Genomic DNA, 27530 nt, shown 5'->3' with positions numbered 1-27530 from the left:
CATGACGGAACAGTGATGGCGGTGGGAGTGTAGTACGAAAACGTTTGCGTTTGTCAACTCCGCTAATACGGGGCAGTTTTATGAAATGATGTTTGCCAACGCCGCTGATGCAGGGCAGTTTTCCGAAATGAATGCTCCTAAACAGGCAGTGAAACGCAAGATTTATTGGAGACTAATGGCGGCAAAATTCCAAGATCTACCCTGTCTCGTTTGCTACGAGATTCTCACAACACGACTGAAGTTTCCACGGAAAATCGAGCATCACTGGATGATAGTGTTCCTCCAGCGCGTGACATACCATCGACGGCACCTTTGACACCTGAGCCACAGGAGAACTTAGACGATTCGGCTACTCTGGACGAAGCCTCTGCGAATCATCCTGTGGATGCACAAGATGATCCAGATGAAGACCATGTTTTTGAGGATCTAGGAGAATGGTTTCGCAAAAACCAAGAACAGTTCAGCGTTCCCTTCATTCCTTCTGGCCCCTTAACCCTGGGGGATGCCTTCATGATGGTCATGGACTATGCGTTGACAATAGGCCTGTCATACTCGGATTCAGAGCAGTTGCTTAAGCTAGTCAACAAACTTGTGCAAGCTAAGGCTTTTCCCGAAAGCAAGTATTTGTTTCAGAAGTTTTGTGGAATAAGTATGTCAGAAATTACATTTCACTTCTACTGCCCTCACTGCTTGACGATCGTTGCGAAATGTTCTGGAGAACTTTCCAAAAGGAAGAATGTAAATGTCAAGTGCTCCACCTGCGAGCAGCATTACAGAGGACCACAACTCGTCAAAGATGGCTGTTTTTTCGTAAGCATGCCAGTAGAGAAGCAGCTAGCATCACTTCTTGCCAGCAAGAAAATCAGTTCAGCTTTCCATACAAACCTGAACAAAATTGCATCAGAACCTCCGAACGTGTCCATGAATGACATAACTGATGGGGCACTGTATCGCAAGAAAAGACAAGATTTGGGTATGGCAGACATGGACTTCACAGTGACTGTCAACTCGGATGGCAGCCCCATGTTTAAATCCTCCAAATATTCCATTTGGCCCGTTCAACTTAGTATCAACGAGCTGCCACCACTGCTCCGTTTTAACAATGTGCTGATGCCAGTACTTTGGTATGGCGTAACCAAGCCCAACATGACCATGCTGCTCCAAGCTTTTGCCGATGGACTGCAAACTCTGAACAATGGCGGAATTAACTGGAAGACTGAGGATGAAGTAGTTCATTCAAAGGTAAGGAGCTATATTACTGCCCTGCCAATTGCATTCAAATCTTACTGAAACAATGACTTTCACAGTGTTATAATGGTAACATACTTATCAACACATACAGGTGTTCTGCATTTGCTGTTGTGCTGACGCTCCTGCGAGGGCTGCTCTGCAGGAGTCGACCCAGTACAACGGATACTTTGGATGCAACTGGTGTTACCACCCTGGAGTCTGCGTTGGAGGCAAGTGTCTGGATCATATTTTGATCGGAGTGAACACTCCTAGTACTTAGCGGGTGCTGTTCACATGTACTAAGACCCAGTCGCGTCACAAAGGGGGGGGGGGGGGGGGGGGAGGTCGCGGCGGGCTACTGACCCTCGTGACACCACTGCTAAGACCACTTATTGAGATAAGAAATTAAGTACAGTGCGCAAAAAGGCGAGGACAACGAGAGTAGAGCAAAGGACGAGCACCAACTATCACGTGAAGTTTTATTAAAAACAGCTCAAACGAGAAAAACACCCCAAAGCCAACACGCGTTGTAACTATTACGGCGTTACGTTAAGGCGTTGGTTCGCTTTGTGGTGTTTTTCTTGTTTTAGCTGTTTTTCAGCTCTCATCCTGTGCTCTACTCTCACTGTCCTCGTCTTTTTGTGCACCATTCCTAATTTCTTTAGTCATGAACCACTCGCCTGCATCGCCACCTTAATATTGAGAATAGGAAATGCTGTCTTACCTCAGTGTCTAGAGGTCTTTGCAGTGTAATTGTTGACATTTATTATTACACAGCCAACTTAGCATGATTAATTGGAGTTTAATACAACCTTTCACTTGGTTATGAACTTCCCTAATAAAGTATTACAAACCTGCACACTACGCTATCTTGAAGGTAAACACTTTTGAGAGATGCCTGTGTGAAATGTAGATGACTATGAAATGCCCTTCGGGCGCACAGAAGTACTATGTAGAGAAAGGCAAGATGAGTGGAACCAAAAAGTTAAAAATATTTTCCATACAGACGCACAGTTTTGGACCTAATAGCATCTCATGCTTGAAGGAAAACTGAAGTGGTTCTGTATTTGAGGGAAAAAACGCTTAAATTGTCTTGATTGAGCCTCCAGGATCCCAAATATTGAAATTATTTTTCTTTTTGGTGCACGGTGGCTGCAGAAATTAATTTTCATAGTACCACTGAAGCCCCTTCTCTTAGATGCGTGACGTCATACTAGGAGTTTTCGAAATATGTTCTCGCGCATTTTCAGAGCCTATCGAAGCTAGGCACGCATACTCTTGTTTTTTTTTCTTTCAGAAAGGTCAGAGACGGGGGATCAGTGCCCGATTGGGCTAGCGCACACCAGCTAGGAAAACGTGGAGCGAAAGCTCGCACTGCAGAACCCAGGATCCTGGGTTCAATCCCCACCCCTGCCCGTTTCGATCTGGATGAGCATCATACCGGCGTGTGGTCGTGTACCACTACTGCGTGGTGCATGTTAAAGATCCCAGGCTAGCGGTTGTACCGCACTGGCTAAATTTCTCATCTACTTCGAGTGATTTGTCACAACTTTGAAATGGCTAACCAACTACACGCTGTCTAAATATCCACACAACAATTAAGGTCAGAGACGTCACGACTGGTATCAGTGTGGGGGAATATACCTTGCAAGCTTGCAGTTGCACGCCCTGCCCACATGAGCGACACATCTTAGCATGACGTCACGACTGGTCGGAGGTTTTTCGTGTTTTCTCATGTTTAGTTACGTCTTCCAGGAAACCGAATGGAACATTCAGGTTCACTGGATAAAAATACGCCATAATTCACTTCTCACTTTTTTTTCAAGAAGTGTTTTAGTTTTCTTTTAATATGACAATAAGTGACATCACAATTTATAAAAATTTCTTGTTTGTTGTAGGGACTGTAAAGTACCCGGTGGATGGCGGGCCATCACAGGAAAGAACACACGAGGGCATGATCAAAGACATGGCGGCTGCCTCTGAGCTAGGAACTCGCATACAGGGAGCAAGGGGGTTGTCTCCCTTAGTCAACGTCAAAGGATTTGACATTGTATGGTCGTTTAGTCCCGTCTTTATGCATTGTGTACTGCTTGGGGTTGCAAAGCAGCTGACCGAGCTATGGCTCGCAACTCCTGGAGAGTCGTACTACATTGGCGAACCAGGAACCATAGCTCTAGTTGACGGCCGACTCTGCAGCATTAGACCGCCACAAATCTTCACCAGACTTCCAAGGTCATTAACACTTAAAAATATTGGAAAGCTGCAGAGTGGCAACACTGGCTGTTGTATTTCAGTGTGCCTTGCTTACAAGGAATCCTGCCTGAGTGTCTCTTGGAGCACGTGTGCCTACTCGTGACAGGCATCTTCAGCTTGCTAAAACACTAAGTGACGCAGGAAGACGTGGATAGGAGCACTGGGTGCTTAGTAGAATTTGTTGTAAAGATGCAGTTTCTTTACACACAACAGCAGATGACTTACAACATACATCAGCTCCTTCACTTGCCGAAGTGTGTTGTAATGTTTGGCCTGCTCTGGGCTCATTCCTGTTTCTCTTTCGAGACCAACATGGGTAGGCTTCTCAAGCTAGCAACTTCTGCAAACGGTGTCCCCATTCAAATCATGTCACGGTTGATGCTGAAGGACAGCATTACTGCATATAAGACTGGCAGGTCACGTCACTCTCAGCTGTATTTCTAGAAAAAACAGCACGCCATGGATCACTGAGGAATTTGCCACTGCCATTGGGAAAGCCAAAATCTGTGGGTGAATCTCTGAAGAAGTTTGTTCTTGATTCTGTTGCACACACTGGACCTGCCACAGTTGCAGAGTATGACAGAATGTCAATTCATAATGTTTCCTTCCACAGTAGCAGCTATGAGAGGCAGACAAAAACAGACTGCAGAGGTATCAGACTAGCAGATGGCACATACGCTAAGATAGACCACATCATTGAGGTTGCTGGTGGAGAATTAACTGACATCTGAGCTGTTTATTTCTTCGCATGTCTATTATGTGAGCTGCCTCCAAGGTACCCTGCACATCAAGGCTGCAGCCAAGCGACCCCAGTATAAACTGTACAAAGTTGACGTGACTATGATGCCATGCATATTCATGCAGCTTGAACAAAGAGCGTTTTTCTGCGATCTTGTTAACAGGTATGAGTGGTCTTAAACCTTACGTGAGGCCGTCATAACAATTGTTTTGCTTGCGGTTGCATGGATGTGGATTGTCTCAAGCGGTAGGTGCTGTCTGTCAGTGCTTTGTGCAACAAGTGGTTGTGCAACCACCTGTTGCACAAACCCATGCTACCTTTTGTCAACTCATTGCAATGTATGAAAATGAACCTGAAAGATTTTTTAAGGGAGACTTGTTTCGGCTGCTTCAGTTTACATTTCTGCTATTTCTCTGAATTCAATAAATAATTTTACCTGCATATATGTTTATCTCATGTGTCTGTTTTCTGCCTGAATTGTTTTGATTTGCAGAGTATGACTTCATGGGTCATTCATTTGTTAGTAACCCTCATGACACATGAAAGCTACTTGCACAAGAAAGCGATCTGCAAGCATTTTTCCGGTTCATGGCCACTTGCCGCGAGATAGTACATTCCAAATAAAATTAAATGGAGGAGAGCACACATTTCTGGTACTAATCTTCTTTGTAGCCCCCTCCTTCCTGCTTCCCTCTGACAAGTTGTTTAGGTTTTCCTTCTGCATTATTCTTTTCCATATCACCTGCTTCCTACATGCATTTGTTTTATGTCTGAGAGCGCATACTGGTTGCATTTGCCCAGCGCAGAATGATGCCTCTGGCAATACCTGTTTAAACATTGAGACCACTAGTGCTCTGAGTACAGTGTAGACCGCATATAACGTATGTCTCGGGAGTCGCGAAAATCCTCACTATAAGCGGTACCGCACTATAACCAAAACATCAATTTTTTAGGCCAAAATACATGCCATGAGACAACTTACCTTTCCAAAAGAATTTATTTTATGTTAGATGAAAAATAAACCTTAGTTTGAGGAAAGTCTTTATTTCACCAGACTAGTACAGTTCTGTCACAAGTGTGTCACACATTTTGAAAGAAATGAGCGGCATTTGCCTGGCGCAGCCTTTTAACGGCGTCGTGGGTTGTGGACGGACGTTGCGAGCGTTCAGGATTGCTAACCCTAATCACTTTTCTCCGGAGATGAAAACGCTTGAAAATTCGCATCCTTCATACGGTACGCGCCAGTAATACCTTGAACTTTAGCACACGCATGAAATGCGCCAAATAAGAAATCCGGGCGATGTTTGAGGACACAAACGCTTAGAAATCACCACTGTAGTGGAAGTAAACAAACACGACGACACGGGCGTTTCTGCCGTCTTGAGAGCGCCGCCACGACATCGCCGCACGAGTAGGTAAATCTTCTCTTCTAGTACGTGCTGGGTTATCATAGCGACACACAACAAAAATTCACCGTCAAGGATAGCGCTTTTACGCAGAACGGTGAGATGCATGCCGTCTACGACGACGATCACAACCGACGCCATGTTTGCGGAATAGAAGCAGCCGGCTCGCGACCGGCAGACCGGCATGCAACGCGCGCGAACACTTCTCGACCTGCGTTTGGTCTGTCGTTGCGGTTGTTTGTTTTTTTGTTTCCAACGCAGCGGAGGGACGCACGCACGTGAACGACTCGTGTGTGCGTCCCTCCGTCGCTATGGCAACTGAAGCCTCTCTCTTCGCTTCTCCCCGCGTTTTCTAGCAACCTCCTTGCCCCGCGAGTGCAGCTTGTGGCTCGCGCCGTTGTCTAGTGTCGCACAGGGAAGCGAGCTCGCTGCTCTGGTCGTCAGCGCGGTCGGCGGGCTGTGCCAAAAATCACACTATAACCGGTATTTCCCTTCGCGCGCCTGCGTTTTAAGCGGTATGTAATTACATGGAGTTCTATGGGAGGTGAACCGGTAATTTAAAAAAACCGCGTTATACCCGGTCCTGCACTATAAACGGTTACGTTGTAAGTGGTCTATACTGTATTAGTTTTCAGGATATCAAAAGCTCTTATCTTTTGAGTGAGAGGACTAGAGTGCCTGACTTTAGTCCCCAATGCAAATGTGGGATAATATTTCTATCCAGTGGACATGAAACACCTAGTCCAGCTGGACTTGCCACCCCCAATTGGAGATCCAACTGGATCCAGAGATGGACTGCACCCAGTCCAGCTGGGATTAATGCAGCCCAGCTGGACCCAGTGCTATTCCAGCTGGAACTGGTCCCAGTCCAGATGCATTCAGTGCTGTTCCAGCTGGAGCTGGTCCCAGTCTAGATGGATCCAGTGCCATTCCAGCTGGAAGTGGTCCCAGTCTAGATGGATCCAGTGCCATTCCAGCTGGAACTGGTCATGGTCTATATGGATCCAGTATCATTCCAGCTGGAACTATTAATTTCCAGCTGGGTTCAACTGGTTCCAGTTTCATTTCCAGCTGGAATCAGTTCCAAATTTTCACCTGGGAATCCAGCCATGCACAAACGTGGACCAAAATATTGTGTGGAAAATACAGTTTTAACGAAAAAGGGGGTTGGCAGTGTATTTTGGCTGCATCTAGAATTGGAACAGGTGAACCAAGGGGCCTTCTTGTCATGTTCTGTGAATTGCATTTTTTTTTCTGTTTTAGAGGTTGTCAATGGAAACAGTAAAAAAGGTGGCCTGCGTGCCAAACCCACGAAGGACATCTAGTACATCCCAGAGGAGGACTAAAAGCTGGGGATCTGTTGAGGTGAAGCCAAGAGCCTTCCGCGTTCAATCGTGGTCACCTCGGCCGAGATAGGGTGCCTACATGTTTCCGCGGCGGAAACATATAGGCACCCCAGGCCGAGATTTTAACCCACCAACTGTGGACCCATAGGTCAGCATTTTGCCTCATAGACACTGAAGCAACACACTAGAACATTACCGCTAAATTAGGTCGTGCTAATTAAAACAATGAATTTATTTACTATTAATTAAAACATGAATTTATTTACTATTTGCCGTAGCGACATCAAATGCTGCATTTCGTCAAGTTTAAGCTCGGCGAGCGCGCTCCGAGAGTCGACGAGCGGGCACAGGTGAGCAGCAACCTCAAAACTGGCTCACCTGTATGTTTGCTTAAGGTTGTCAATCTTATCGCTTACTTGCTTCCGGGTCTTCTCGATAGACAGCCTCTCGAGACCGAGGCGGATTGTCTTGTACACTCCGGCGTTCGTCCTTTGTCGCCGGAGTTCGCCGATGTTGTCCTGGATTAGCGACCATGTTTCCGCCTTGGACCAGTGAACTCGAGGGCCTTTCCCACTGGTGCCGCTAGTGCTGGCATCCAAGTTCACTGGTTCACCAGGCGAAATCATGGTCACAAAAATGCTCTGGGCAGACGAAGCGGACGACTCGTCGTTGCTACTCAAAGCATGAAAAGCTGGTGCAGCCGCCATTGCGTTCGTGCCACCGCTGCTGCCCGTTGTCGTGAGTATAAAGTTGTCGATACCATTTCTCATCTCCCCGCAGGGGGCACCTGTGAAACCAGGTGTTTGGAGAGTGGCGTCTCCACGGACCCCGAGCCCCGCAGGGGGCGCCTGCACCTTGTGTGCTAGGTGCTTGGTGAGTAGCGTCACCACGGACCCCAGCCACATTGGCAACATCACAGACCTTGAGTAAAAAGTGGCTAAGACCCACCCACGTCTAACTGTGCGTGGCGAGCCCGTGTCCGGGGAAAAGGGCATCCTGGTGGTTGAGCTGAACCCGGGGTAGGTTTGGACCCTTCGGGGCCCCCTGGGTGAGGCAACACACCACTTTGGCCCCCGCTTCTCGTAGACGGGTGTCCTGGCTTGGCCCGACCAGGATGATGCAGTCTGTCGCCATTTCTTCTACTATCCCCTCTTTTCTTTCTCTTTCCTCCTTTCTCCTATTCTTCGTTTTCACCTTCTTTGGCGGCAAGGGCTAACCTTGGGTGGCGACAGAACTCTCTCTTGATCCACACTTGGTTATAGCTTCCTAGTAGCACTGGTAGAGTAGCATACTCAGACAAGCCAGACCTGTTATGAGATGTTACCTATCCCCTTGTTGGACTCCGCGGTGGGTGGTGCGCTACGAATGCCGAAGTTTTTGCCCTTCATATGGGTTGTAAGCAAAAAACCTCCCCCGATCGGACCTTGAAAAGGGTCCGGACCGAAGTAGTTACCAAAGACTCATCAGCTACAGCCCAGAATAGCTTCAGCCGCTTTCTGGTAATGCATTCGGAACAAAATGGAAAACCACTTGCCAAGCTTTCACCCTTTCTTATTTCAAAGACTAGAAAACTTAATTGGTCAAAACTTGAAAGCAAAGAAATTAGCATCTGGTGACCTGCTTGTTGAAGTACAAAACGGAGTTCAGAGTGTGGTTCTCTTAGATTTAAACAAGATCTCGGATTATAAAGTATCTGTCACTCCACATTGCACCTTGAACAGCTGCCAGGGCGTCATTTCAGAGGAGGACCTTCTAGAATCTAGCGAGGACGAAATCTTGGAGGGCCTTTCCGGGCAGGGAGTGGTCGCTGTGCGACGAATCTCAATACGCAGGGATGGACAGGAGAGACCCTCAAAACACCTGGTCCTCACTTTTGCATCCACTGTACTGCCTGAGAGCATTAAAGCAGGCTATCTCCACTGCAAGGTGCGCCCTTATATACCTAACCCAAGGCGATGCTTCAAGTGCCAAAGATTTGGCCACAGCTCGGTATCCTGCCGTGGAAAAACAACGTGTGCTAAATGTGGAGGCACAGACCATCCAGCCGACACATGCGAAAGTACACTTCTCAAGTGTATCAACTGCTCTGGTTCCCACCCCACCTACTCCCGAGCCTGTCCGAAGTTCCAAGAAGAAAAGAAGATTTTAGCTTTAAAGATAAAAGGGAACCTGACTTACCCTGAGGCAAGGAAACGATTTTCCTTCCTCCAAGGAGGGACTTATGCCGAGGCGGCAGCCAGGGGGGCTGCGCCGCCACTCAAGGCATCGGTGGGCACTCAGTACAGTCCTCGAGCCCCCCAACCCCCAGCGAGGCTCCTGTGGGTTCCCAGACCCCGGCGGCCCCGCCAAAACTTCCACGTGCCAGGACGATGCCTCATCGTCTTGGCCCGAAGCTTCGAGTGGTGCTAGACACCACTCCCTCTCACGGCAGTGAGGGACCCACTCCTTCCACTTCCCAGCGGGAGGAGGAGGCCATGGAGGTATCTGTCGACCTGACAGAACCACCTCCACCTGCCAAGGGAGGCACAAAATCTGCCCCTGAAAAAGGGGATCAGAAGAAAAAACCTCCACGTGTCACTGCCCCAACCAACCCAAGCTAACCTTTGTCCATTTGGTCACAGCTACGAACTCCACATTTCAACTACATCTTAAGCCAGCAAACAGATGGGTCCTGTTGGCTTCCTGCAGTGGAACTGCCGGGGTCTACTACAAAACATAGATGACGTTCATTATTTTCTGGACGAGCTGCAGCCTATTGCTCTCTGTTTGCAGAAAACTCATCTGAAGAACACTCACACTGATATTTTACGCCGTCACCGTGTTTTTAGGAAAGATCGTTTGTCAGCCCATTCTTCTGGTGGTGTTGCTGTGGTTGTGCGGAGAGGAGTAGCATGTGCTGAGGTCCCTCTTCGTACACCACTTGAAGCTATGGCAACTTGTGTTTTAGTTGACCGGCTCATTACCATTGTGTCATTATATCTTCCCCCACAAGTTACACTTCATATTCATGAACTCGAAGGTCTTATTGATCAACTGCCAGAACCCTTTTTAATTCTAGGCGATTTTAATGCTCACAATCCTATGTGGGGCAGTGACCGACTTGATTCTCGTGGCAAGATTATAGAGCGTCTTTTACTGTCTTCAGGTTTGTGTCTTTTAAATAACAAAGAACCAACATTTTACAGTGCACCTCATAACTCTTTCACATCCATCGACCTGTCTATTTCATCACCCTCATTGTTTCCTTGTTTTTCTTGGAACGTTTTAAAGAACCCTTTTGGGAGCGACCACTTTCCGGTCATTTTAAAAAGTAATGTCGCACTTCCTACCATTTTTAAGCGCGTTCCTAGATGGAAGTTAGAAAAGGCAGATTGGGGGCTTTTTAAATTAAAGGCAACGCTGAATGCCTCACTCCTGGCAAGTTTGTCTCCAGAAGATGCCACATTATATGTCACCGAACATATTCTAAGTGCAGCTTTTGAGGCTATTCCGCAGACTTCTGAAAACATGCCGAAGAGGTGTAAGCCATGGGGGAACAAAGACTGTGCATCTACAAGAAAAGAACAGCATAAAGCCTGGGATATGTTCAGACGGTACCCTACTCCTCTCAATAGAATTGAGTTCAAAAGGAGAAAAGCAAAAGCTCGATGGACGAGGAAACGAGCTAAACGAGGAACTTGGATGAAATATGTCTCTTCTGTCAACAGTTTTGTCTCGTCCAAGGAAGTGTGGGATCGATACCGCGAAATCAAGGGTGATTATCATGCTTTTGTGATTCCTCTTTTCCATTCTCCTACAATCTCGCTTAGAGATGTGGCTAATATACTTGGAGAGCAGTTCCACAATGTTTCTAGCTCCGATAACTACCGGGCAGAATTTAGACAATTTAAGTCTCGTGCAGAATGCCATCGTATCAGTATGTCTGGAGGAAATACTGCCGGATACAACAAGCCTTATACAATGCACAAACTTAGGTTGGCTCTTAGTCTGAAGAGGCAGTCGGCCCCTGGCCCTGACAGGATTCATTACGAGATGATTCGTCAGCTGGCCCCAAAATCTCTGGAAACTTTGCTCTGGTTTTTTAATCATCTGTGGACGCAAGCATGCTTTCCCCAAGCCTGGAAGCAGGCCCATGTTATCCCACTGTTGAAACCTGGTAAAGACTCGTCAGTTCCATCCAGCTACCGCCCTATTGGACTTACGAGCAGTCTTGGCAAAATATTTGAGCGGATGATTAATAGGAGACTGGTGTATTTTCTTGAAATGCAGGGTTTCTTCGATCGGAACCAGTGTGGTTTTCGTGGAGGGCGGTCAACTGTTGACCACCTAGTGCGCCTGGAAACGACTACACGTAACGCTTTTGTAAACAGGCAGCACTGCGTGTCAGTCTTCTTTGACTTGGAGAAGGCGTACGACACGGCATGGCGGTATGGAATACTTAGGGACCTGTTCGCATGTGGTTTACATGGTCGCATGCTTTGTGTTATAAAAAGCTTTCTGTCTGACCGAACATTCAAAGTTAGATTAGGTGCCACATATTCAGACCTTTCTATTCAGGAGAGTGGTGTGCCACAAGGGGGGGGGGGGGGGTTTGAGAGTTACATTATTTGTCATGATGGTTCGAAGGTAATACCATGTACCGTGTCTTCCTCCTTTTACGTTGATGACGTTCACATATCAGTTTCTTCTTGCAATCTCTCCAGCTGTGAACGCCAGCTGCAGCTCGCAATAAATAAAATGAGTAAGTGGGCCGACGAAAATGGTTTTTGGTTCTCACCTGAGAAGACCGTGTGCGTACCATTCTCTCTAAAACGTGGAATAACGCTGGATCCATCATTAGAGATCAATAGAACTCCCATAAGTATCCGAAATGAACACAAGTTCTTTGGACTCATTTTTGATAGGAAGCTAAATTTTATTTCACATTTGAAACAGCTGAAACTTAAATGCCTAAGGGCTGCTAATATCCTTAGTCTTGTCACACAGGTCATGGGGATCTGACAGGAAGTGTCTGCTGCACCTGTATAACTCCCTCGTCAGGTCCCGCCTTGATTACGGAGCAGTAGTTTACGGATCGGCAAGGTCATCGGCACTCAAGATGTTGGATTCTGTTCACCACCTTGGCCTTCGACTTGCCACAGGGGCTTTTCGGACATCACCAGTCCTCATTTTATATGTAGAGACAAATCAGATGTCGCTGGAAAAAAAGACGGCAATACATTAGCTTGATTTACACCTACAAAGTCCTGTCCGACCCTGACCATCCAACATACCGCTGTGTGCATGACTCTAGTTCTTCCCTTATTTTTCAAAATAAGCCTAGTATTGTACGGCCGCTCAGTCTTCGTCTTGAGGACATCCGTCAATCTCTTTGTCTCGAACTGAATGACATAAGCTTACTCGAAAGGACCGACACTGTTGCGCCTTGGGACCTGCTGCCAATCAGCTGTGATTGGTGTTTCACCAGGTTCAACAAACACAACATTTCTTCAATAATCCTCCAGCAGGAGTTTCATGAGGTACTAAAAAAATACAGAGATTATTCACAGTTTTATACCGACGGGGCAAAGACCTCCTCTTTTGTTGGATCTGCTGTGTACTCTGAATCATTTACGAGCGTTCAGCGGTTGAACAGTGTTGCTAGTATATTCACTGCAGAACTTCAAAGTGTATTAACAACAGTGGACTATATTATAGAAAGCCATACAATGAAGGCCGTCGTGTTTGTTGATTCTCAAAGTGTTATAACTGCATTCAGCTCTGTAAAGGATTCAAAGCATAATCTCGTCCAGCTTGTGCGTGCAAAAATAAATAAGGGCCTACAAAAGGGGCATGACATCATATTTTGCTGGTTACCCAGCCACGTTGGGCTCAGTGGCAATAAGAAGGCTGACAGGCTTGCGGCCTCTTCCAAAAACTTGCAGGAAACACGTTTGCAGCTACCACATCAAGACCTGAAACCTATTTTTAGGGCAGCAATTGTTTTGTTTTGGCGCAATATGGCCTAAGTTGCTCTTGCGCCATTAAACCCCCAACCATCATCATGACAATAAGCTGCACTCCATCAAGCCTGTTTTAGGGATATGGGAGAGCTCTTCCCATAAAACCCGGTCTCGTGAGATATTGCTGTGTCGCTTGAGGCTTGGCCACCCATGCTTACTTGTTGCATGGGGCAGATCCACCTTTTTGCGAACACTGTGGTAAGATTGTGACGGTCTGGCCTATTCTTGGTCTCTGCTCTGCCCTTGCACAAGAAAGACGCTCCTGTTTTCCAGAATTCGCGATGTATTGTATTCCATTTCATCCTGCACTAGTGCTTAGCGAGCAGCCGATTATTCCTTTTGAACGTGTTGTTATGTTCCTTGAGAAAACAGGTTTTTTGCATAAGTTCTAGCTTTTCCAACATGCACTTTCTATAGTATGTGATCACCACAGGTAATTATTTTCTTCTCAGTATTTTGTCTTCTGTCAGAGTATCTGACTTTTTACTTCTACATTAAATAACACCTCTGCTTTGCATAAATATTTAAGTTTGGTGCAGTATGGCCACGTCGCTGTTGCGCCAGAAAGCCCCTAATCAATCAATCAATCAATCAACCATTTCTCATCTGGTTTGTGCTCACCTTTATAATTTTTGCCTTGCAAATATTCTTTTCATCAGAATGCAATAAACAAAGGAGAAGTGTATATGCTAGACTTTTTATTTGCAATTTATGGGTCCCAGGCTACTCCCTGTGGCTGTAAAGGGAGGTCTGCTTAAAAAGCTCCGTTTATTCTTATGGCTCCGTTAGCGAAAGGGAACTTTGTGCACCGTGTGATTACGAACTCGATCTCCCTTTAGAATAGGGACCTATATTAAAGGTACCTTCATACCGCACGTGTAAATGGAAAGCCTACCCAGAGGTTGATAGTGATGAAGGTTCTTGTCTGTTGTTAAAGGCATGGGCTGAATGCAGGTGCCGTTACTGCAGTCTTTGAACTGGATTATGAGTGGAATTTAGTGTAACCAGTCAGAATTAGGACATAAGGATGAATATGAGAAAAGAACTGGCTTTTTTAAACTTTTGAACTTTGAAAGGTAGCAATATTCCATTGAGCTGTACTGTGCGCTCTGGGTTATACGACGCTCGCGAGGCGCAGAACGCAATGACAATAACTTTCGCAAAATAAATGCAATCGCTACTTAACCAAAGGCGCATAATGTCCGAAATAATGGATGCTCTCAAAAGTCTGCTATAATGTAATGGTGGACTACTCACTTAGTTTCTTATATAGTCCATTATCTGCGAATATATGTTATAATAACTAATAATCGAAGTGACCAAACAAACCACAAATCCGTATGTTATGACCGAATATCTGCAGTAACCGGATCTGGATCAGCGAGGTTATAGTGTATAATGAAATAACAAGAAACAAACCTAACAGCCTTGAGCAATGACCATTGGAGCAAACGCGGGTGTCGTACCTCTGAAAGAAACTCCAAAACTGGAGGGTTAAATTAGGCCAACAGCTAGCTCAACAGAAAGGTCTGGTGGCAAAAGTACAGGCTCACAGAAGCCTAGAAGTTTTGCATGGCAATGGCTTACATGCACGAAAGAATCAAAAGTAAAAATGTCTGGAGTATTTTTATTAAGAGACAAGATAGAAAACCATGTAGATACATAGATGGTGTGCAGAATTCAAGATGTGCAAAAAGAAAGAGGAAAGCAAACGGAACAGCAGAATGAAAAAAAAAACTCCTGCTTTTAAGGAGGCGGTTTAGGCATAGGATTAAATGCATAGGTGCAATAGACAAAGTGGCGGCAACTTTGTTCACGACAAGTAGAAAACCACGCAGCGGCAGTACACGTAAAGATTGAAAGTGCCTACCTGGAGCCAAATTAATATGATTACAGCAGGGTAAAAGGAGCTCACTATAGAGAAGTGGCATATAGACTAACATGTAGAACATTAAAAAGCAGTGAATTACAGACATGCATAGCAGGCAGAAAAAAAAAGCTAAAGGCAGAAACAATACTAGAAGGAGCACCATCCTAAACAGAATAAATGAAAAGCAGGGAACGTTGACGACAGCGAGGAAAGGGCTGCTGATATTACTGAGACACTACTAAGATAATAATTAATCCTGCGAGGCGCTGCCATTAACTTACTTGCGAATTCCGTGTTCTCAGCTGCCGTAGCTGCAGCCTTGCGATTTTTCCCCCGTAGGAAAAGTTGTAGCCATACATGGCAGAAGCGCCTGTTCAGTTTAAGTTTGATGTCACTCGGGCAGCTGAACGCATTGGTACTCTGCGGTCATCCTTGCCGACAGGTTCTGTCCATGATGCCTGCTGCAGATTTAGTCCTGCGTGAAATTCTGAAGTACGCTCTCTTACTTCGCAGACAGGATGCTTGCAGCCTCAAAGGGGTAGGTCTGCACATCGGGGGCATAGTTATTGAGCCTGTGCAGGTGCTGTGGTCAACTCAACAGTGGCAGGACAGATGTTGCACGTTACATTGTTCTTGATCACTGTGTGTACAACATATCCGCGGTTAAAGACAAAGCTATTCTCCTGGAGTTCGGACATGCCATGCTCGATTTCCTCAAGCAAAACGTCACTGCATTTAGTTGACAGTGGAAGTGAAGTATACCAAGTCAGGTAGAAAGAGGTGTCATCTAGTACGTACGAGCCTGCCCTGCAGGCCTCGAGGTATTTTTAAAACGTTATCAATTTGGGGCCATTCTGCACTCCAAGAGAGTTGGTTAGATTTTCCTGTCGCACTACTGAAAACAAGTTTTCCAGGCAGTCGTGGGTGAACCGGGACGTCAAAGCAAAAGAAAACGAGTGCCTGTCGATAAGCATGCATCTTCTGCAGATTCAGTACCAATTTTGTCGAGAGCACCACCCCTGGCTGTTCGGGCTGGAATGCTCCATTTTCTATTTTCGGCTGGCAAAGAAAGTAGTGGAATATGATCAGGAACTCGATGGTGATTGTGAAGATCGCCAGGTTATGCTTTTTGATAGCAATGACCGAGTGCCTTCTGCTCATGCTTTTCACCTGCTCGAAAACCCAGGCTGCGTAATGGAAGTCCTGGCTCTAACTATGGTTCTTCATCAGGAAGCGAAGAGCAGTGGCTGTGGAGTGGCTGAGGACCTGCCGGGCAGCGCTGACCCAGAAAAATACAACAGAATAAACATAATTGTTTAGTCTCTTATGTGCATGAAAAGTTTTGTAAACTCAGCTGAGCCTATGAAAAAAATGTAACCCCTCCTTAGCAGATGTACTATGTGAAGAGTAATTGATGACAAACTAAACTTCCATTGATGTTGTCCAATGTGTTGCTTCTGTCAGGTCTCCTAATATTTGCTGTTTGCACCTGCTGCAAACAGCAGACACTGTTTCACAGCTACTATACTAAAGCAGAGACTGCCAATAAACTGCTGTGACAAGTAACAGTTGTCAGGACCAGGGTTGGGCAGTATCGCGATACAAATGTATCGCAATAGTATTTCAGCAATACATTTCCTATCTGTATTTCTGTATCGCGATACAATTGTTTTACCAGTATTTGTATTTCTGTATCGAAATACAGTTTGAATGTTCCTTTGTATCGCGATACAATCAGGGCGAAATGTATTTCGTTACCAGTGATGTGATTGCTGCGCCAATTGCGCCAAACTGCGCCATGGGGTTAACCCTGCTACATCCTGCTACATTTGGCCAAAATATGAGTAATCTGCGCCAAGCCTGCGCCAAAGGACCAGTTTTGGTCGCCTTTCAAAAACGAAACTAAATTGAGTACCGTAATTGAGCATGCGTGAGCTAGGTGGCGCAAGCGGCCGCCCGACATCCGACACAAAGTACCTTGCATCAATCGTGGCATCGTAACCCTGGAGCCGGGGAAAAGAAGGGAGTAGGACAGGCATAAAACTCCAATGTCAGTATTGAACCAGCTCGCCTGCACCCTTGCTTTAGTTACATCAATCGTCCATCCGGTCTCGCATGTTTCCCGCCGTCTCTTTCGCGCTCTCGTCATTTCGTGAATCTCGTCTCGCGTTTTTTTTTTATTTTTATTTTTTTTTACGATACATGCGAGAGTGCGCGGACGCTCCGACGCTAACGTGCTGGGTACGAGCCATGTCATCACGCTGTGAAACGAAATTACGTTTTTGCGCGGCGGGAGTTACTTTTCGAGCTGAAGCACTCGCTTCTGAAATCAACGGCCGTGGGAAAACTATTTGGTCCCTGCCGGCCAGTCGGCACGTCGCTACAGATATGGAGCTTCCTAAACTGAAACATAAGGACCGCCGCATGTTCATCAACATTCCTGTTCTTGTTTAAAACATACGCTACTACAAAAATCCCTTTTTAATTCTAAGACTGCTATGTGGAAGTATTGATTACGTAGGTTTCTCTTGGTTATCTTTCTTTCGAGAGGGACTCCGGTACATGAAAAATCTGTCGCGAAAGAAAGTTGGTAAAGAGAAGTGAGCTAAAACAAAGACGGCAATATCTGCTCGCTGAACCCGTACAGCGCGCTTGTTTGTCTCGAGTTCAGTCGTTGCACAAAGCGCTCCAAGAGCGTTTTGAACCTGACTCGCTATGTTCTGCATCGATGCGCTCAGGTTCTTTTTTTTCTGTGTGTTTAGCTTCGCCTCGCCTGCCGGCCTTGCAAGCACGCGCCGCTGGACTTTATTCCGCATGCTGGGCAGTTACATTTTGCATACATTTTTGGAACCCAGTTGGCGACAGAGCGGAACCCCGCAGGGGGCACCTGTGAAAGCAGGTGTTTGGAGAGTGGCGTCTCCACGGACCCCGAGCCCCGCAGGGGGCGCCTGCACCTTAGGTGCTAGGTGCTTGGTGAGTAGCGTCACCACGGACCCCAGCCACGTGGGCCACCATACCCGCACGCAGGGGGCACCTACTTTTGTAGGTGCTTGGTGAGTGGCGTCACTACGAACCCCGAGCCATGTGGGTTCGCCCACCCACGTCTGGCTGTGCGTGGCGTACACGTGTCCGGGGAAAAGGGGACCCTGGTGGTTGAGCTAAGCCCGGGGTATGTTTGGACCCTTCGGGGCCTCCCGGGCGAGGCAATACACCGCTTCGGCCCCTGCTTCTCGTAGACGGGTGTCCTGGCTTGGCCCGACCAGGATGATTCAGTCAGTCGCCTCTTCTACCCTGTTCTTCCTACTTTCACTTTTCCTTCCACCTCCTTTTTCTTTCCCTCTACACTCTCTTCCTTCCTTTTTCACCTTCTTAGGCGGCAAGGGCTAACCTTGGGTGGCGACAGATAACTTTCTTGAACCACACTTGGTTATAGTTACTGGGTAGCACTGGTAGAGTAGCATACCCAGCCAAGCTATACTTGCTATGGGGTGCTACCTACCCCCTTGTTGGGCTCGGTGGTGGGCGGTGCGCCACGGTTTCTGAAAACCTCCCCATCTTTATGGGTTCCAAGCAAAACCAACTTGATCGGCCTCCCAAAAGAGTCCGCACCGAAGTTTTAATCTCAGACAAGACTCCAGGTAACCAATCCAAGTACCCAAAGTTTTTGGTGATTCATTCCGAAGGTGAAAAGCAGTTATCAAAATTATCGCCCTTCCTCGTTGCGAAAGTACTCGAAAGTGTTGTGGGCAAAAGCTTCAAAGCCAAAAAAATGTCTACTGGCGACCTTCTGGTGGAAATTGAGACCAGCGAACAGAGTGCGGCCCTCCTTGCACTGAGTGCGGTATCCGACCATAAGGTGTCAGTCACGCCACATCGCACACTGAATACGATTCAGGGAGTTATCTCTGAGGATGACCTTTTAGAGTCAACTGACGACGAAATTGCTGAAGGTCTCTCTGACCAAGGGGTCGTGGCCGCAAGGCGTATCTGCATGCGACGAGACGGGCAGGAATTAAGAACAAAGCACATAGTTCTAACCTTTGAAGCCACCAAACTTCCTGAAGCCGTCAAGGCTGGATACCTCCACTGTAGGGTTCGACCATATCTCCCTAACCCCCGGAGATGTTTTCAGTGTCAGAAATATGGACATGGTTCCCAGAATTGCCGTGGGAAAGCCACATGTGCAAAATGCAGCAAAACCGACCACAAGACGGATTTTTGCACAAACAGTGCACGGTGTGCAAACTGCAATGAGGCCCACCCAGCGTACTCCAGATCATGTAGGGTATGGAAAGATGAAAAAGAAGTTCTGACACTAAAAGTAAAAGAAAACTTAACATACCAAGAGGCACGTCGCCGTTTCGCTTTCTTGCGGAAGGGCGGCTATGCGCGGGTGGTGCAGCGGGGACATGCACCACTGAAGGTTGCAGTGGCTACCCAAACGTCCTTTTTGGACTACCGGAAGCCACAGCAGTCCCCCACGCCCAAGCTGAAAATTCAGCTGCCCGGGCGTGCAGTAACGGCTGGGGGATCTACTGCCTCCTCCAGCCAGACCACCACCGCTCCCGCTCTCACGGGGCAGCAGTCTGTCCCAGTTAGTGGCGAGGGGGCACAGACGGCATCCCCCTCACATGATGGGTCGGCAACGGCCAAGCCTGGCCGTAGCCCGCGATCCCCTTCAAGGGAGAGGGGCCCACGCCCTCAGGAGAGGAAATCCACATCCAAGGAGCGGCATGGTTCCTGTGCCACTCCAACACCCAAAGGACAGGAAGAGGAAGTCTCCGGCACTTCCCTGCCTGGCACCTCCACCGCCTCTTTGGCTGGAGGTGGTCGAGGCCGACGCCTGGCACCTCGTGGCCAGAGTCTTTCCACACCTTCCGGAAAGGTCTCACCACAGGAGTCGGAAGCTATGGATGAGAATACCCAGGCCTCCTCTCATGCGTCTGACACAGAAGACATGGAGTGGCAGGCTCCCAAGGCCCGCCATAAAAGTAAAAAACAAATAATACCTCCAAAGTAACAATCTCTAACACATGACTGCAACATTTCTTCAATGGAATTGCAGGGGATTGCTTACTAATCTTGACGACGTTGACTATCTTCTGCAGAAACACAAACCTGCAGCCCTGTGTTTACAGGAAACACATACCAACTTCCTCCGAAATTTTACTGTCTTCCGGAAGGACCGCCCAAATGCTACCATTTCATCTGGAGGAGTAGCGATAGTGGTTCCAAGGCTGGCTGCTTGTACGGCCACACCCTTACACACTCCTTTAGAAGCAGTGGCAGTGCGTGTTCTAGTACATAAAGCCATTTCTGTTTGTTCACTATATTTATCACCCTCACAAGCAACAAACAGAAATGTGAACAAACATTTCTGTTTGTTCACTATATTTATCACCCTCACCAGTGCAGAACTTCACTCTCTTTTAGATCAACTTCCAAAGCCCTTTCTTTTGATGGGGGATTTTAATGCCCACAATACCCTTTGGGGTGGGAATCGAACTGATGTTCGTGGGAAAATAATCGAATCAGTTTTAACTTCTCGAAGCCTTTGTCTTTTTAATACTGGTACGTCAACTTATTTTAGCACCTCATCCTTATCATCGACCTCCATCGACCTCTCCATTGGTAGTGCCTCGTTGCTGCCTGACTTTTCATGGAGTGTAGATCAGAATCCCTATGGTAGCGATCACTTTCCCATTGTTTTAAAAAGCACAGTCTCTTTTAAGTCATTACAAACTCGAACTCCACGTTGGAAGTTAGAAAAGGCTGACTGGGCCACTTTTAAAAAGGAGTCAGAGTTGCATCCAGATACATTAGTTAGCTTAGATGACAATGAAGCCTGTGAAGTCCTGACTAATGTAATTGTCCAAGCAGCACAGCGCTCTATTCCAAAAACGACAGGACGCTTACCATCAAAACCAAAGCCTTGGTGGAATGAGGAGTGTAGCCTAGCTCGTAAGCGGCAAAACTGTGCATGGACAATAGTGCGCCGTTACCCAACAGTTGAAAATGTCATTAATTTTAAAAAGCTACGTGCTAAGGCCCGCTGTGTAAGGCGCCAATCAAAAAAAACCACCTGGATGTCGTATACGTCCTCAGTCAACAGTTCCACAGGTGTAAAAGTCGTATGGGACAGGGTCCATAGAATTAGAGGGGATTACCGTGCATTTACTATCCCTCTCTTTACACTAGATGGTAGTCGTGTTCCCGCACTAGAACAGCAGGCAAATATTCTTGGGGAACACTTCATGTCTGTCTCGGGATCTGAGCATTATTCAGACACATTTCTAAAATACAAGGCTGCCAAAGAAAAAGTACCAATAAAATGTACCGGTGGTTCTAACGAGGCTTATAATCAACCATTTACCCTTGTGGAACTAATGATTGCCCTTGACAAGGGAAGGAACTCGTCCCCAGGGCCAGACCTTATTCATTACAGTATGCTTCAGCATTTACATCCTGCAACATTAGATACCATCCTGTTGTTTTTTAACTCTATATGGAGCAGTGGAGCTTATCCCATTCTCTGGAAAAGGGCAATTGTGATTCCTTTGCTAAAGTCTGGAAAGGATCCATCATTACCCTCCAGCTACAGACCAATCGCACTAACCAGTTCTCTGGGAAAAACGTTTGAACGAATGGTGACCTCCAGATTGGTGTATTTTTTAGAACAGGAAAACTTCTTCGACAAATTTCAATGTGGGTATCGGACAGGGCGATCAACTGTTGATCACCTTGTTCGCCTAGAAAAAACAGTCAGGGATGCCTTTGTTAACCCTTATTCGGGCAGTCATACAAAAATGGAACTAAAATTATATCACAATCAGTATTTCCTTAAGGGGGGATACGGCCTCGAAATTCCGATTTTTTTCGAAAAAATACGTTTCTAAAAAAAGTTTATTTTCGGTTCATTAACTTTCGAAGCATAGTGTCAAGAAGTTTCATTTAGAAATATGCAGGATTTATTTCACAAAAAAATATTTTCAGCCCGGTCGCGAGCACGCGCGATGCCCCGCTGAGCGAGGCCACGGCAAAATGCGGCGTTTTCAAACTAAGCCTACTCCGCGCTCGTTCGACGCGGGCGAATCATTTTACCCTCGTTGGAAGCGCCATTTCTTCTAGTTTTTGCCGTGAAAAGCTTTCTGCGTTAGAGGGTTTTTGTGGTCTGGGAGAGCCCAAACATCGAAGCAGAAAAAACAGAAAAAAGACGCTCCTAATATGCTACGCTTGATTTCATTGGTTGAAAACCGAAACAGGCCTCGCGATTGGCCGCGGTGGTGACGTCACAGTTCGTTTTTTCGGTTTGTTCGCTTTCGTCAGCTAGCTCCGCTCCTGATCGTATCGCTACTCCGCCGCTCCGGCCGCTCTTTCGTTTTACCTTTGTTTGCGTTGGTTTTTCTACCGAGGAATGCCTGCCACGAAAGCGAGCACTCGCGGTAGCTTTGGCCGAGGTTCACGATCTCGAAAACGAAGAGGCTTGACAAGAGGACGCCCCCGAAAAAGTGCCGACCCGCTGCCACTGCCGTCACCATCCCTGTCGTCGCGAGCTTCGAGTTTGTCTGGCTCAACTAGCCCTCACGCGTCGGAGTCTATAGCTTCAACGTCAAATGCTGAGGATGTTCCGGTCTCTGTGGAGTGCCTGCTGACAACGTTCGAGAGAAAGCTCGAACTGCTCAAGTGCGAAGAGGACGACGCGGAGATGGCGGACGCTCCCACTGAAGAGCCTCTGGATGGTTATCGCCTAATTAATGTGTCGGCCGTGCAAGGACTAATCGACGCTCTACTGTGTCCAAAGTGCCATGGAGGGGAGCTCAGCTTGCAAGAAAGAGGAACTGGTGCCGATCTTCTGTTTGTTGTTCGATGCTCGTCCTGCGGAGACATCGTCGCGGCACCGCACTCGCCACCGATTGGCAAGTCGCGACAGAACGAACTCGTGATGCGACTTGGAGTCGTCGGGAGAGACTGCGGAATTAGCTTTACGAAGCTCTCGAATCTCTTTGGGGGACTAAATGCTCCGCCCCCAATGCACGTGAAGTCCTATCAGAAGGTTGCGGGAAAAGTGCACGATGCCGCGATGCTGGCGGCGACCCAAGTAATGGAGGAGGCTGCGCGAGCTGTCAGAAAAGCGCAGGCAACGGAGGGCACGAGCGCCGAGAGCGATCTTCTGGATGTGTGCATCAGCTACGACGGAACGTGGCACAAACGTGGACACACGTCACAGTTCGGAGTCGGTGTCGCAATTGAGCTAGAGACCGGCTTTGTGATCGACTTCGCAGTGCAAAGCAAGTACTGTCATGGGTGCCAGCTGGGCCCCAAGGAAGGTACCGAAGGCTTCGAGGAGTGGGCAGACACGCATCGGAAGACCTGCCAAAAGAACTATGAGGGTTCATCAAATGCTATGGAGGTACAAGCTGCAGCAACCATCTTCAGTCGGTCTGTCGAGAGGCATAACATGCAATATGTCACTGTCCTGTGCGACGGCGACAGCAAGGCGTTTACGCACGTAGCTGGTCTCGAACTGTACGACAAAGAAATACACAAAGAAGACTGTGTGAACCATGTGGCCAAGCGAATGTATGCAGGCATGGAAAAGCTCAAGAAGACTAAAAAAGGGCTCGGCGGAAAAGGAAAACTCACTAATGTGGTGATGAAGAAGCTGACAAGCTACTATGCATGCGCTATAAAGGACAACGCTCCCGACGTCCCCAAGATGCAGAAAGCTGTCTTCGCCAGCCTCCTGCATAGCTATTCCACAGACCAGGAGCCCCGTCACAATGCCTGTCCACAGAGCGAGGATTCATGGTGTCACTATAACCGCCACAAGGCTCTGGAGGCAGCAGGCAGGCCTTCAGCACCACGACCCCACCGACCAGCCTTCCCGAAGGATGTCGCCAAGGAGATTGTTCCGATCTACAACAGGCTGACGCAGCGGGAATTGCTCATTCGATGCTCCCGCATGAAAACGCAGAATGCAAACGAGAGCTTCAATGCCCTCATCTGGAAGCGCTGTCCCAAAACAGAATTTGCCTCGCTGCAAACTGTGGAGACGGCTGTTGCTTTAGCCGTGCTTGAGTTTAATCTCGGTCCTAGAGGTTTTGAAAGGGTACTCAAGGAGATGAACATTGCTCCTGGAAGCCACCAGGCGAAGCATGCCTCCAAGGCAACTCTGGGCAAGATTTCCAAGGCGAAGGTCAGGGCACTCGACACGTCAAAGATGGCCCACAAGCGACGCAAGCTGGAAGCTATTGTCCGGGAACAGCGCAGCCTGGATGGCGAGGGTGCCACCTATGCTCCAGGAGGATTCTAAGCTCCTGGGACCCATCGAAAATAAAGAAACCTCAAGTTGAAACTTCAAATGCATTTTTCTCAGTTTCACTTTTTGGCACGAATTGTCACCTTAGGAAATGTATCATTTGACACTTTCAATATGGAAAGACTTTCTTTAGAGTCCTCCTGGGCTGGAATTTTGTGGGGAACAAGATAAGGTATTTTTTATTTTAATAAACTCACTCCTTCATTATAAAAACAAAGTATTTCTGAAACACAAAAAATTTTAAAATTATTGTTTCTGTTGTTAGGTGTGTTTTTTCCCTTAGAATTGCAGCTTTTATAATTGATTTTTACCTTAACTTGCAGCATGTGCATTGTACTTCACATTAAAGCAAGAATTTCTTAAATTCCAGTTATATTTTTTCAACGATACATTTCCTAACGAGGTCCCTTTAAATCTGGAATTTGAGGAAATTAGTATGTCAGAAAATTGGTCTATAATGCTGAAACTTGGCAGGTTATCCTTTCTCACAGTGTTCAATTTACCCTGCAAATTTCAATTGATTTGAATAAAGGGTTAAAAAGTTGACCCTCCCAGGCCATATCCCCCCTTAAGGAACCAATTGAAGCACCAAAACATTTTTTTTTGTGGCATTTTATTTCACATTTAAGAGATAGGATATGTATCTCCCAGTGCACACTGCCCGTTACGGGATAACAAAATGTTGAATATTTGAAACAAGAATTCCTTCTTGTGGTACAACCTGAAGCAGTTTCTTGGAGACTTTCCCGTCACTATGCAAAGCCTAACTTTGCAATTTTCACAGGCAATTGATGTTTGGCCGCTTGGGCAGTACCTGCAGCGACCTTTGCCTTCCAGTGTTGGTAGGTGACCCACACCGTCGTAGCAGACATCGGTGACAGGTGCTGCCGTGGTCTGCAATCTTGGGCGCTGCGCCGCAGGTTCTTCATCGAGGGTGGAAGAAGGTCTCCCTCTTTTCGGGGGGCTTGCATGCATCAAAGCTTCTGAAACAGCTAGTCGAAATTGTTTCAGTCGCATTGCCTTCACGCCAGTGAGGTTTGACTGTCGTCGGTGTAGTAGCCAATCGTTGTTCACGGATATATCGAGAAGCTGGCTGAAGATGCCTAAGTACCATTGCTTTGTGCGGAAAGGGGTGCGATAAAGCGCTGCGTACATGTCTGCAAGGTCAACACCGCCCATGTGAATGTTGTACTGTTTCACAATTTGTGGGCAAGAAACTGGAATCTTTTGACGCTCCTTCTTGTCGAACCTGTTCGCTGTTTCCACTGGGTCTTGTGAGACACAGGAGCTTGCAAGTATTACAGTCTTGTTGTCAGCCCATTTCACGACTGCAAGTCCTGCCACATTGTCCACCTTGTAGTCAAAGCTGCCTCTTCCATCCTTCAGCAGTGACTTGTCATCCTTTTGGGAGCAGCCTTGAAGCCTGTTGCTTCGAATGGTGCCGAGACTGTGTAAAGAATACCTTTCTTTCAGTCGTGAGATCAGTTCCAGCGAGGTGAAGAAATTATCAAAGTAGACGATGCTCTCATTTGGACGAGAAATGCTCTCGCACAAGTGCAACACAACCTTTGCGCCGAGACCAAGCGCCTCATCCTCTTCTGCAAGTCTGATACCTTCGAATGTCGTTGCGCCGGTGTACAGAATGAAGTCATGAACCATCCCAGAAACACCCGCACGTACAAACAGTTTGAAGCCCCCCTTTTTAGGTTTTTTGGGGAGGTACTGCCTCAGGTTCCCCGCTTTTTTACCCTTGTACGGGATCATCATCTCATCAATGGAGAAGAGATTTTCGCACTCTGTGGCCTTGCATTTGCTCCGAATGTGCTCAAGCACAGGTTTTATCTTGTAGGCTCTGTCAGTTTCAACTGGCTGGAGGTTATCAATAAAATAAATGAACCTTCGGAGCTTCTTGAACCGTTTTACAGGCATCACATTGGCGATCTTGTCACATCTTGTTTGATTGGCCCAGTAGTCTTCAAACGAAGGCATCCCGATGACGCCCATCATAAGAAGAATTCCGATGAAGGACCTTAACTCTGCAACGTTCGTGTTGATTGAGCTTCCGGTCTGTTGAGTGGAATACAGATTTGTCTCGTAAACCACCTTCTCAATGAACTCATCGCCAAAATGCATCTGAAAATACTGCAGTGGAGTGAGATCTTCCGGTGCAAGCTCAAACTGCGGTTTTGGAGCGCGGAAGTCGTGGTCGAAACTTGTCTTTCTCCATTTGTACTTGTCAGCTTGTTTCGACGAGGCGGCGTTCTTTGGCAATTCAGCTTCCTCTTCCGAGAGGGATTCTTCTACTTCCAAGCTTCTACTCCTTGCCTTGAAGCTGGTGTCATCATTGTCCGTGTCCGTTTCATCATCGCTTGATGAGTCGACGTCGGATATTCCACCTTCAGGAGGGATCACTGTGGCTCTCTTTCTCAATCGTGAACCATAAAATGTCCTTGCAGTTAGCTCCTGCACAAAACAAAAATTAAAAAAAAACATTGGAAAAACGTATACAAAACAGTGGAACGAATACCCCAAACGTGCAGTGTATCCTGTGAGATACACACAGATTATCACCTTGCTTTGCATAACTGGATCGGGGTATTCGATTAAAAATACATCACCAAAGTCTTTGCACACTTTCGTTTAAAATCGCAACGTTAAATTTTGATTACCGTTTCAACGTTTAGAGTACAAAGTAGTACTTGCCGTGGACACGTGGACGCCAGCACTGGTTGACGCCATGTTCTGTCACTCATGAAGAAACACTTGCTGTAGGCTCCGGGTGGTGGCGCTAGGTGTCTCGGCCGCCGCGGAGGATGTGTCCCATGAGATACATTGCCCATTTGAGGGAGTATATATTTACAGTGATTTTTATTTGTGCGTTTTAAGTCTGTATCCCCGGAGATACAATAAACGAAAGAGGGTTAACAGACAACATTGTTTATCGGTGTTTTTCGATATTGAGAAAACATATGATACCACATGGCGGTACGGAATTTTAAGTGATTTAGTTTCAGCTGGAATTCGGGGGAAAATGCTAGCTCTTATCAAAAGCTTCCTCGATGAGCGCTCGTTCCAAGTGAGGTTGGGCACGACACTTTCTGAAACGTTTGTCCAAGAGAATGGTGTTCCCCAAGGGTCAGTGCTGAGTGTTATTCTGTTTCTGATCAAAATGAACTCTCTTAGACAGGTTCTTCTCCGATCTCTCTCCTATGCACTTTATGTTGATGATGTGCAAATTTCCTGCTCTTCGTGTAATTCAGCTATTTGTGAACGCCAAGTTCAACTAGGTATTAATGGAATGACACGTTGGGCAGATGAGAATGGTTTCCGTTTCTCAGCAGAGAAAACAGTCTGTGTTCTGTTTT

At 46.9% G+C, this 27530-nt stretch overlaps 2 protein-coding genes and 1 pseudogene across 2 annotated transcripts; 2 read left to right on the top strand and 1 right to left on the bottom strand.

Moving 5' to 3' along the window:
* The first annotated feature begins 336 nt into the window (after positions 1-336).
* LOC115318040 lies at positions 337-3586 on the top strand. Its single transcript, XM_042287548.1, has 3 exons — positions 337-1242; positions 1343-1460; positions 3129-3586. Exons 1-3 carry the CDS (start codon positions 511-513, stop codon positions 3584-3586), a joined length of 1308 nt encoding a protein of 435 aa, XP_042143482.1. The 5' UTR covers positions 337-510.
* On the top strand, positions 3561-4630 carry LOC120840693 (annotated as a pseudogene).
* On the bottom strand, positions 4418-26904 carry LOC121046737 (piggyBac transposable element-derived protein 3-like). The gene is made up of 3 exons (XM_040501298.1): positions 26869-26904; positions 24980-26628; positions 4418-4574 (listed from the first exon to the last, which is right to left on the bottom strand). Exons 1-3 carry the CDS (start codon positions 26902-26904, stop codon positions 4418-4420), a joined length of 1842 nt encoding a protein of 613 aa, XP_040357232.1.
* Positions 26905-27530: the final 626 nt, after the last annotated feature.

Source organism: Ixodes scapularis, unplaced genomic scaffold, assembly GCF_016920785.2.
Source record: "Ixodes scapularis isolate PalLabHiFi unplaced genomic scaffold, ASM1692078v2 PGA_scaffold10__122_contigs__length_95168666, whole genome shotgun sequence".
Lineage (NCBI taxonomy): Eukaryota > Metazoa > Arthropoda > Arachnida > Ixodida > Ixodidae > Ixodes > Ixodes scapularis.
Note: the sequence above shows the minus strand (reverse complement) of the source record. Positions and strands in the feature narration are given on the sequence as shown.